The 12,164-nt window shown below is 51.2% G+C and overlaps 1 protein-coding gene across 7 annotated transcripts in view; it reads left to right on the top strand.

The window, feature by feature from the left end:
- LOC119335408 (chloroplast envelope membrane protein-like) overlaps positions 1 to 12,164 on the top strand; it is a 47,288-nt gene that overhangs the window by 6,643 nt on the left and 28,481 nt on the right. For 4 of the 7 annotated variants that reach the window (XR_005161849.1, XR_005161847.1, XR_005161848.1 and 1 more), the window contains exons 5-7: positions 66 to 163; positions 1,012 to 1,147; positions 1,568 to 1,703. Coding sequence is in view for 1 of the 7 variants with exons in the window: in XM_037607544.1 (XP_037463441.1) it covers positions 66 to 163; positions 1,012 to 1,147; positions 1,568 to 1,636 (303 nt within the window). In the remaining 6 variants the exon portion in view is untranslated. The other 3 variants (XR_005161851.1, XM_037607544.1, XR_005161852.1) reach the window with 3 other exon arrangements.

Here is a 12,164-nt window from a genome sequence, read left to right as displayed (position 1 = left end):
AATAGGCAAGTTATCTTGTTATCAATTGTCATGCATCTTGCTCTTACTGTCGCCTATGCTTCCAGGTTGCAATGATAAAGTTCACAGGATATAAGTTGCTAAACAATATCTCGGACAGTGGGAAGGCTTTTCTTATCATTTTAGTGTCAGATATCCTTCTAGGGTAAGTTATATCAATTCATTTCTGAAATGTGTCTATTTGTCTTTTAGTGTCATGATATATTTATCTCTCTAGTTCTCTGAATTTTCCATTTAGAACAATGCATTTATAGTTACAAGTGATCCTAGAAATAGAACTGAGTAAACATCATGTTGTCTTTAGCTTTAGTGTTCTTATTATTTCTCTCGGTGATGAAGTAATTTGCTCATTTTAAAAAAATAGAAGTGACCGAAGTGCGCATAAGATTTTCTTCGTTCTTTCCTGCCTTCTGTGAGACGTTTATAGCTTATTTTATGTGTCAGAGTCTTAATAAACCAACCTGGTGCATGTAGCTCCCGCTTGCGCAGGGTCCAGGGAAGGGTCCGACCACTTTGGGTCTATAGTACGCAGCCTTTCCCTACATTTCTGTAAGAGGCTGTTTCCAGGACTTGAACCCATGACCTCATGGTCACAAGGCAGCAGCTTTACCACTGCGCCAAGGCTCGAGTTAGGATATTTAATCTTCTTTACAATCTGGTTAGGAAATATTGAATTTTACATACCTTTTTAGTTTCATGTAACTGCAGAACTAGGTTATTTTGTGCCTTAGAAGCTGATTAACACAGAGTTATCTGAACTGCTGTGAGAAAAACAGGAACCCTACCTGTACGAGTTTGTATTTATGCTTCATGTGACATATTTCCACATTTTACAGCTAACATGTAGTTCTGTAAGTCTGCTTATGTTCTGTTATTTTTATCATGTGCATGTAAACGAAGGCTACTATTATTTTGTTTTACCATCTGTCCTTGTTTAATTACCGCCTGTGATCTTGTCGACTATATGAACAGCATCTAGCTGCAATATCACAGGTACCATTCGGAGGCAGGTTGGCATTCATTGGTGGAAATTATTCTTGACCACTATGGACTGGAAACAGATCAAGCTGCAGTCACCTTTTTCGTTTGTCTGGTTCCAGTTGCCCTGGACGTATTTATAAAGTTTTGGGTAGGTCTACTCTCTACCTTAAAGTCAAGCTACAAGGGACAGGACACTATATTTAATAATATAAAGAAAACCATATTTGCTGTTAGAACTCATAATAATTTTGAAAGTTCTTTTCATAATAAAACTTGTACGAGGGTTTGAACCAATATGCTTCAGACTTTCCTTCATTCCACATTTCAGCAACTCCGGCACTAACATCAAATTGCATTAAATTTAATATTCTTTGTTAAGCTCCAACATTTAGTAGCCACATCTTTTGGATGATGCAATGCAACTTCATTTTCCTGAAACTACTCTGTATAAGTGTCACTAACAATTCACATTGTAATGTACAAGTACCAATGGCTCACAAGCCATAATTAGGAGTACCTGTTCGCTGGATTAGATCGGGATACTTAGTTTAGTTTCCACATTTTGCAGGTGTACAAATACCTTCCAAGACTATCACCTAGTGTGGGAAACATCTTGGATGAAATAAGGCGTCACTAGGAATTCTTTCCATCAGGAATTTTGGTTCCTTCCTTTAGGAAATTGCTAGTAGAATTTCACAATCCAGGTATGTATTGACTTGCATGTACTGTTGGCTCCTACTTGCCAATGTTTGATAAATAGTGAAAAAACTACCTGTGACTGATACGGTTATTCATTCACCCTTCAATTTTTTTTTTGGTGAAAGCCCTTAAATTATATTGAAGCTGGTTTCTGCAGATGCCGTTACCAATTATTCTGATGAGAAAATTAATAATAGCTGGTAAATTGCAAGTGTAATTTAACGCAAATCTTTGTGGTGGTGTAGTCAAGCTATTTATACTATTTCTTGATTCTTGTTCAGGTGATTGAAACTTCAAAATATTCCAATCTTTTTATAAATGAAGTAAAAATGCCTAAATTCCAAACAATTGTAAACAAGTCTAATACGTGGCAAATAGTAGGGGTGGCCTGATCTTAATGAATTGGAAGTGAATTTGAGAAAGAACACGAGATGTATGCCAGCCCAAAGATCTCATCCTCTGACATACATTCACTTGAACACAAGAATACCAAACCAACTCTTTATTCCTGATGTTACAATAATAGGGAGGTGGCTGAAAAGGCAGACTTAGTGCATCAGCATCTATACATTATTTAGGCGTAGCAGGCCTCTATCAGGGTAATAGACTAAGCGGAAGCTTAATCGTAGCCATTGGTGGGGCTCATAACACACTGGGAAATACTCCTGGGACACATCCTAGTCGGTGAACTCAACGGCATCTCCACACCATAGGGGTGATCCTCGGGATCTGGCCAAAATCAACAAGCTAGATGAGTACATTGAATGTACTCGCAAGCAATCAAATCCAAGAATAAGATGCCAGCTGAAACCAAATCTCAAACTACATCACCCATAAAACAACAACTCCAAATCCAAGAAAGGCATAAAAAGCAGCGACTATTTTTTCTTCTTCGAGAAAACGCAAGAAGAGCTTGCATTTCATTGCTTTGGAAAGAAAGAGAGTTTCAGTTACAATCCTCCTAGGAGGGAATTACAGGGGCTGGGGGCATATCAGTGCACGTCCCAGGTTTGAGGCAAGATGGCACGAAGCCCGAGGGCGCCGGCTCTGGCCCAGAGGATGGCCTCGTCTTTGATCTTCGTGAGCAGGTCGGTCGTCGAGGGCTGGCCTCTGTTGAAGACGCAGTCGTTGCGGTGCTTCCATATCATCCATGGGACGAGGAGGGTCGCGGAGGCGAGGCCCTTGCGCATGGGCATTGGGGTGACATGTCGCGCCGTGCGCCACCAGTCGTTGAGGGAGATCTCTCTGTCGGGCGGGGCGCAGGGAAGTCTGAGCCAGTGCAGAACCTCATGCCATATCTGCCTGGTGAAGGGGCAGGCGAGGGTGAGATGGTGCATGGTCTTGGGGGCCTGGTCGCAAAGGAGGCAACGTGCGGGGTGCTGCAGGCCGCGGCGGGCGAGGCGGTCGGCAGTCCAACATCGGTCCAGGCGGGCGAGCCAGTGGAAGAAGCGGACGCGCGGGGGTGCCCAATTCTTCCAGGTGAGCTTCCATGCATCGCAGCCCATGGAACCATTGAATGTGGCGAGGTAGGCTGATTTGGCGGAGTAGACGCCGCTTGTGCTCCACTTCCCGGTGAGGCGGTCTGGCTCGGCGGAGAGGGTTGTGGCGCTGATAGCCTGCCAGAGCCGTAGGTATTGCTCAATCTCGTGTATGCCGATCATGCCGTGTATGTCCCGTGCCCACTGGTTGGCCTGGAGTCCATCGGCGACGGTCCTGAGCTTGCGGCGGCGCTTGGGGATGCAAGCGTAAAGGAGCGGCGCGATCTCGCAAAAAAAAGCAGCGAGTATAGCCAGCCATATCCGAAGATAAGGGATGTAACTCAGCACATAATTTAACCGGAGGCACTTGTTGTAGAATTAGTTTCAACGGAGGTCTGCTAACTACGCAGTCAACGGACGGGGCGATCTCAAGCCGCCACCGCCTAGCCTCCCACCCTCCCCTTTCCTTCCTCGCCGCCACCGGAGGCTGCTGTCGGGCAAGCCCGGGCTACAGCTGAGGAAGGTGGAGGCGGGGCACCTGCTGATGCACTCGGTGCTCATGGGCACCTGGATCTTGTAAAGCTTAGGGTTGTGGGAAACTGCACCCTAATACGGATGTGGCTCTTTATATATATATAGGGGTACACCATGTGTACAAATACAATATACAGTTACGTACGGAAGCTCTATGTAAATATAGTCTAACACCCTTCCTCAATCTTACCTGTGACCATGTGTGCTCCTTCATACGGATCTGGGTCGCATGACTTGTCGTTCCTCGATGCGGTTGGGGCTGGAGGTGGGGATTCAGATCGAGAGAAATCCCTAGCCGACACTGGTTGGCCGCGAGTTCGCGACGCCCGAGGGTGCCGTTTTTTCTCCATGAGACGTTCATCGGATCTGCTTCCACCTCTATCATGCCATTTGTCTCCCGGGTAAAAACCCTAACTGCAGTGGGCGGCGACGGCGCCTTCTGCATCGTTCATATCTTGAAGGCGTCACCTTGGGAGATAGTTGGCTGGTGGACACCGTTGGGTTTGCTTTGGTGGCGATCTGGATCAGGAGGTGGTGCAGTGTGGCATCTACTGCGTCAGCGACGGTGGGTCTCGGTGGCATGGCGTAGCGGAGTCTTGGCGATGAACGTGTATTGATGGACGCGCACAGGGTGGTGGCGATGTTTGGCTTCGTGGTGGCGTTGACAGTTGGGCCTGACAAGGTCAATGCGTGGATCTCTCCTAAAGTTGGGACGACGGAAGATGGCAGCGGTGGATTTTGGAGTGTGCGCATGCGGTGCGTCGCATTGAGGGTCTGCTAGACCGGCTGGTTATCTCGGCTTGCCGCGGGGCTACTTGGTGAGGCCACCAGATTAGATGGTGTGTGTTGGTGTGTGGTTAGGGCACATTATCAAGCTAGTAGGTGTAGCGACATGGATCGCCCGGAAGGTGACTTTGGGTTGATCCATGTATTTTTTTTTCACTGTTGAATAAATAATAAAGATAGCTGTGCGCATCGCTCGATGCAGAGGTCGGGGGTTGTCCTCCTTTTCGAAAAAAACATAATTTAACCAGAAAGCCAGGATCAGTGTAAGTAAAGATCACCATGAGTGTGTACTGATGAGGTGCCACTACTCCGGGACTGTGCATATTGATAAATGATTACCAAGAACAGGGTCTGAATCAGGTGCCGTCTGGTATTGGGACAGTATTTAACTGGAAGTCCGGGATCAACATATGGTAACTGGCAAGCCAGGTTCTACGTATATAACCATTGAAACAGGAATCGTGAGGTTAACCACATAATCTGTGGGAGCAACGTATCATAAATTCATAAGTGTAACCACCAAGACGCGTCGTGAGACCCTCAGACTTAGTGGGATCAACCGAAGAATTATAACTACACAAGATTGGACCCACACCATCACTAACTCAGATCAGTGAGATGTAAATCCATCCGGTAGGATTAACATCCGTCAAAACTCTAATTCATGTATAGCCAACTGTGTCCCTCTCTGAACAAGATGCAAACGTAGCGGCAGACGGGCAGAGCCACTTTTCGGTATTACTTAAAGTTGAATCTTTTACTTTCAGGTCTTGTTTACAACATCCAGTTTGGCTTAGATCGAAAAGTGTGACCTTATCCGACAGCGTCCATTCCGTGGACACGACTATTCGAATAGTTTTTACTTCCTAGAGGTCATACACTGTACCTATGCAACGAAACATCTCAACAAAGATATCCCGCCAAGCTCATACTTTCTACCAGAATACTGATAAAGTCTTGGAACTTACCCTGAGAGATAAGACTTGGTCCTTTCCACTTTGCAAAAATGGTTATCAAATATCCCCTTGACTCGAGATTCTATTAAGTTCCCAGCTTGACGAGGCCAAGCCTAATCCATAAGTTCTATTAATGCCTTCCCCACACCCAGCCACATTAATAAACCCGCTCATAGTGGTATACCTTTAGTAAGAAAACATGACTTAAGCCCCTATCAGGATCTCCCATAAGATTACATGGTCGCACTATATTAAGCTAGTTTACCGGCAATTTGGACTCATCAAGCCAGTAATTTTTATTAGAGTTACTGTAATAACCATTCCTAACAGAAGTTACCAGCATCGTCTTTTCATATCATGCTTCACTCACAAAAGTAAAGCATCAAATCCATCATATTTCAAAAGCATCCATATGCCCACAGTACTTCATTTTTTTTAGAACGAAGACGCCAGATGCGTCCGGCTTTAAATTAATAAAGCCCCAACGGCAGCATACCACATCAAGTCTAAGTACAAATCACCAAAAGCCTAGCGGCTTAGACACGAAAGTTCAGATGAAGCTAACAAGACGCCAATCGAGATTACAGGGCTAAGCCCGTACAAAGCACGCAGGCTCGTCAGGCAGCAAAATGCACGAAAAAATCATGGCTCCCTAGCCATCGCATACACTTGCATTAGTCGTTGGTGGGCAGTCTTGATCAACTCAGCATCCTTGCGCCTCCCCAACGGACTCCACTGCTGCAATAGAAGGTTGCATTTGAAGATGATATTAGCAGGATGATTAGGAAAACATCCTTCTATAGTGAACTTGTTCCTAGTAAGCCATAAGGCCCAGAGAAGCGCCCCGACACAACTCCACATGACCCGGAAAGCAGAGCCCTTGATCCCGGAAAGGAGGTTGAAGAGCTCCGGCGCCGAACGCGGGTCCCAAAGGACCCCAGCCGCTGTCCGAACGGCACTCCATGCAAACCTTGCTAAAGGGCACCGAAAGAAAGCATGATTGGCGTCCTCCGGCTCCCCGCATAAGGCACACGGGCCCGTAGCCGGCCCATTGCGTTTGGCAACGTTCAAGGAAGTGGGAAGCCTATCGCGATACAGTTGCCAAATGAAAAGTTTGATCTTCAAAGGCATCCGCGCTTTCCACAGGCCTGCGATCACCGGCTGTGTCGACCCTTGACACAACTTGCGATATAAGGACTTTACCGAGAATTTCCCGGAGTTGGTGAGCGCCCAACTCACCGAATCAGGCTGATCCGAGAGGCCCACCGATTCAATTAAGTGCATCAAGGTCACGAGGCTAGACTGCTCGGGTCCGTTGAGCTCTCGCTTGAACTGAATCGTCGGAGGCGTCGCATCAAGCACATCTGCCACCGATGCCGCGGTGTTAACAACAATATCGTACAGCTCCCGGAATTCAATCCAAAGGGGTTGAGTACCTATCCAAAGGTCAGTCCAGAAGCGCGCGGATCTGCCGTTTCGGACCGCACCCATGGCAAAGGCAGGTTTGAGCAGCTGAAGATCATTCCAAAACGGGGAGCCCCTCGCCCTTCCTTCGAAAAAGTTCCCGTTCGGGAAATACTTGGCTCTAAGTAGGTCGGCCCACAACCCTGCGGCCCCCTGGGTGATTTTCCAAATCCATTTACACATCAGCGCGATGTTAAACCACCTGGAATTGGTGATCCCAAGGCCACCCAGGTCCTTGGGCCGGCACACCCAGGCTCATTTAACCATGTGGTATTTATGGTGCGGGCCAGTTCCTTCCCAAAAGAACTTGGCCCGCGGCGTGTCAAACTTGGCATGAACCCCTTCCGCCAGTAAAAACAGGCCCATTGCAAACATAGGCAACGAAGACAAGCTTGAGTTAGTAAGCACGAGCCTCGCCGCTTTTGACAGAAATTTACCCCGCCACGGGCAGACCCTAGTCCTCACTTTAGCGCATAGAGGATCCCAATCCTCTATCGTGGGTCGCTTGGTACCTACCGGAAGGCCTAGATACACAAACGGGAATTTGCCCACTTTGCAGTTGAGCAAATCCGCAACGCGGTTTCCTTCCTCGGCCTCGATCCCCATCGAGAGCACCTCACATTTGTGGAAGTTGATTTTGAGGCCCGACATAAGCTCAAAACTGAGCAAAATCGCCTTGACTGCCGCAATCCTGTGAAGGTCCGGGTGAAACATCAGAAGTGTGTCGTCCGCGTACTGCAGATGCGTCACTCCCCCTGGAATGAGATGGCCAACCAACCTTTTGATGTGGCCAGCCTCGGCCGCTTTCCTCAGCATTGAGGACATCGCGTCCACAACGAAATTGAACAGGAGGGGGGAGAACGGGTCCCCTTGCCTGAGGCCACGCTTATTCCGGAAGAAGTGCCCTACTTCCCCGTTCATCGAGATAGCAGTTTGTCCTCCCGAGACCAACTGCATGACGCGGTGCACCCAAACCGCAGAAAACCCCCGGCCAAGTAACACCTGGCGTAGGAAGTTCCAATTCACCCGGTCGTAGGCCTTTTCGAAGTCTAACTTTAACAACACCGCCGGTTCCTTAGTGCGTTTGAGCTCGTGTATAATCTCCTGTAAGGCCAAAGGGCCTTCCAGGATACCGCGGCCGCGAATGAACGCAGATTGGTTGCAGTGAATCACGCGGTGAGCAATCGGGGCTAACCTAGTGGCAGACGCTTTGGCACAAATTTTAAACGGAACGTTGATAAGCGCAATGGGGCGGAACTGCCTGATATCGTCGGCCCCTTGTACCTTTGGGATGAGCGATAACACTCCAAAATTAAGGCGCGAGATGTCTACCGATCCGCGCATGAACCCGTTACAGATTTCGAAGATCGGTCCCCTAAGTAATGACCAAAACCTTTTAAACAAGGCCACCGGCCACCCATCCGGGCCAAGGGCCGTGTCCGTCTTCATACCCATAAGCGCGGCATCGATTTCCTCTGGAAGGAACGCTAGCCCCAGCCCCTCGTTCTCGCAGTCCAGCACCCGTTGCCCTGCATCCCACACATCCGGAGACAGGCCAGCCCTCTGGTCCTCACACGTCCCCATCAGCTTAATATAGAACTCGTAAATATGCCGAGAAATGTCCTCTTGACGCAACAGGAGCCCCTGCTCCGATTGCAGCCTAAGAATGGAGCATTTACGTCGTCGGCCATTAGCGTAAGCCTGAAAGTATTTGGTATTAGCATCCCCTTTGAGGACCCATTTCAAACCACTACGGCGACGCCAATATTCTTCCTCAGCACGAAACGAAGCTTCAACCTGACCCTCCAAGTTGTAACGATGGGCCCATTCCGTCTTCGAGAGGTCCCGAGTGTCAGCCTGGGCATCAATCGTAGCGATCTCTGCCAGGATGGCCGCTCGGTGTGCTTTGTCAGCCCTCCCCAGGTTAGCACCCCATCCCTTGAGACTAGCCCTGAGTCGACCTCCAACAGCATTCCAAAATTCCATCGGACCACGCTGAGGCCCCAGTTGACTCACACACACCCTCCACTTCTCCATGAGGAGTTCCTCGAAACCTGGCACCTCCAACCAGGCCGTTTCAAAGAAAAAACGAGGGTTTCGACGCACTCTATCCTCCCCAGAGGAGTATACCAGGGGTACATGGTCTGACCCAATACGAGTCTCCGCGACCAGAGTGCAGAGGGGAAAACCCATTTCCCACTCCGGAGACATGAACACCCGATCTAGCACTGAGCGTACCGGATCTAATTGCTTGTTTGTCCATGTGAAATGAGCGCCCGTTCTAGCCACCTCCCTGAGGGCCATCGAAGCGATCGCAACATTAAACATGGCCACCAGAGGCCAGTTAATATTATTGTTACTCTTATCCGCACGCGACCTTATCAGGTTGAAGTCTCCGCCAACCAGGACAGGGAGCCCCGCCCCAGTAACAGAGCAGACTTTGGCTTGGAGTTCTCCCAAGAACTCCGCCGATCTCGCGTGATCGGCCGACCCATAGACTTGAATGATAACCAACTCCCGTCGCGAGGCCCTAACCCTAAAATGCGCGGCAATAAAAAACGAGCCAACGTCCCAGGCAATGATCTCGTATAGCGCGCGGTTTAAGCCCAGCAGCAGGCCACCGGAGTGCCCAGTCGCCGGAACGTGATGCCACTCGTAGCGCTCCAATGGATCGATAGTGAGCAACTCATGGAAACGGAAATCACCCTTGATTGTTTCCTGAAGCCCCACTATATCGACGTCCTCTCTACGCATGTATTCCTTAAGTTGCGTCCGACGCCTCGCGTGGCCAAATCCACGGATGTTCCAAAAAATGGCCCGCATCTAGATAATCCGATTGCGGAGCCGGACACCGCGCGAGGTGACCGCCTTAGCCACGCGCCTCACCTTGCCACGGCAAGGCGAGGGAGGGAGAGCAACCCCTGTTGCCTGATCCCCCTCTTCGGGCATGGAAAGAGCCGCAGTGACCCCTCCCTCGGGCTCACAGGGTCTCTGGGCAACGCGTGCTGCCGCAGCAGCCGCTAGCGCTGCCTGCGCCATCTCCTTGGCGCGCACGAGCGAAATAAGTTCCCTGACTCCACCCTCACACTCAACCACCACACCGCTCGCATCTAACACCTCATGCAAGTGCTCATCCGAAAAGGACTCAAGAACCGTAAAACGAGGCGGGGGATTACCTGAGATCTCCATGTTCTTCTGCGCCTGCAGGAGTTGCGCCCTCTGCAGCGACGGCATGTTTCCTTTGGCCCCCTTGGAGCGCGAGCTAGTGCGGACCGGAGCCGCCGGCACCGTCTTGGTACGCTTGGCCTTGGCGATCGGCGCCGTCTTGGCCGCCGCTTGCAGCCTCTGATCAGCAACGAGTGGCAATGTAGGAGCCGCCAGAGCCATGACCGACTGGCGCGGCGTGGGAGGCGCACCCAGCGAGTCCATCGCGCGCACCACCTCGGCGCTGACGTTGCGCACCGCCGTCTTCTTCATCAGCTTGACCGAGCCGCTCAGAGTGGAGCCATGCCCACCAGACGCCGGAGAACCCACCGAACGGTGTCGAGGGGGGGTGGGGGAGAGCGCGGCCGGCGAGCCACCACCTCCCACACCCACCACCGGGACCAGGGCCGCGCCCAAGGGAGGGGAGGAGACCGACCCCATGTTGGAGCCATACTGGTTGGGGATCGAGAGCGACATCCCCTCGTGTCTCGACCCCAACACAGCCCGCAGCCCCGCAATTCCTTCCTCCGGCGCGGTAGGGCCCGCCGCAGAGATGCCAAGCTTGTCCCAGGCAGCGGTGTCGATGGAGTCGTCCTCCTCCATGCTGGCGTCATGGTCCTGGTCCGCATCCTTGCGCTTGTCCTTGTCCTGATCCCCCGGGCCCCGACCCGCAGGGGGCGGCGGAGGGGGCGGGAGAGCAGGGGCCGCCGTGCGCGGCAGGTCCACCTCCGGCTCGAGCTTTATGGAGTAGCCCTCGCCATTGAACCAAACTTGCACGGAGCCGCACAGCTTGGCCGGCACCCGGCAGGCAAACTTCATTCGCACCGGGCCCGAGCGGATAAGTGACACTTCGTCCACCGCCAGCGGCCGGCCGATCATAGTCGTGGCCGCCATCAGCCTGTCCACGCGCCGTTGCTTCGGAGGCACACCCCAGAGCTTCACCCACGCCTCCAGCATCGAAAGCGCCTTAGGCTCGGCGAGGACCGCGTCCCGGATGACCGCAGTGATGTTGTTGATGGAGAGGAAAAGCTTCCCGCTGCGCGTCGCCATCCGGAGCATGACGGGGTCCGGGAACGCCACTGAGAAGCAGTCCGTGTCGAACAGCGCCACCTGCCAATCCCACTCGCCCTCAAAGATATGGGGGAGTTTGGCCTCGAGGATCTCCTTTGTCAGGACGCCGGGCGCCGCCGACACCAGGGCCGCGTTGGCCCCCAGCAGACCAACCGCCGCCGCGTCCGCCTCCTCCGGGTATTGCAGGCAGAAGAAGCCGCCTCCCGCAAAGGCGTGGCCCATGGTTTGGAGCACAAGCGGCCTGCCGCGCGTGGGGCAGTAGGCCGAGGCGTGCCCCTCGTTGCTGCAGAGCACACAGAGCTGCTTGAACCCGCACTCATTCTGATAGTGGCCCGTGCGCCCGCATCGGAAGCACTCTGGCCCACCCGCGTCCTCGACGGGAATGGGCTCCGCCGCCGTACCCTTGGAAGCGGAGGGCTTGGAGGCCTTGGAAGGGGCCGTCATCGCCGGCTTGTGCTTCTTCATCTTCTGCTTGAGATAGGGGTCGTCAACGCGGTCCCCTCCGGAGGGGAGGAAGGACTCCTTGCGCTTGAGCTCCAGCCCCTTCTTCTTGTACGCCTCTTTCTTCTTCTGCTTTCTCTCTTGCTCCTTGAGCCACTGTGACGCCCGGATAATTAAGCTACAGTGATTCCCCGCTAATGATGCCACGTCACCACGGTTACTGTGATAAACTCTCGATAGTTCAGAACCGAAACAAATTCAAAATTTAAATAAAAGAAAACAATAAAAGTTTTCAAAAATTAAAACAAAAATGTTCAGTGGTTGCCAAATATTACAAATATAATTATGGTGTAAGGTTCACAATTTTATAAAATGCCTAAGTGTTTATAAATAAATAAAAACAGAAAAAGAAAATAAATAAAAAGAAAACAGAAAACAATAAAAAAAAAGGAAGAGAAACCCCCCTGGACCCTGGCCCAACTGGGCCGACCCCAGGCCCAGTCGGCCACCCCCATAACCCCCCACCCCCCCC

The sequence above is a fragment of the Triticum dicoccoides genome, chromosome 7B, assembly GCF_002162155.2.
Source record: "Triticum dicoccoides isolate Atlit2015 ecotype Zavitan chromosome 7B, WEW_v2.0, whole genome shotgun sequence".
Classification (NCBI taxonomy): domain Eukaryota; kingdom Viridiplantae; phylum Streptophyta; class Magnoliopsida; order Poales; family Poaceae; genus Triticum; species Triticum dicoccoides.
Note: the sequence above shows the minus strand (reverse complement) of the source record. Positions and strands in the feature narration are given on the sequence as shown.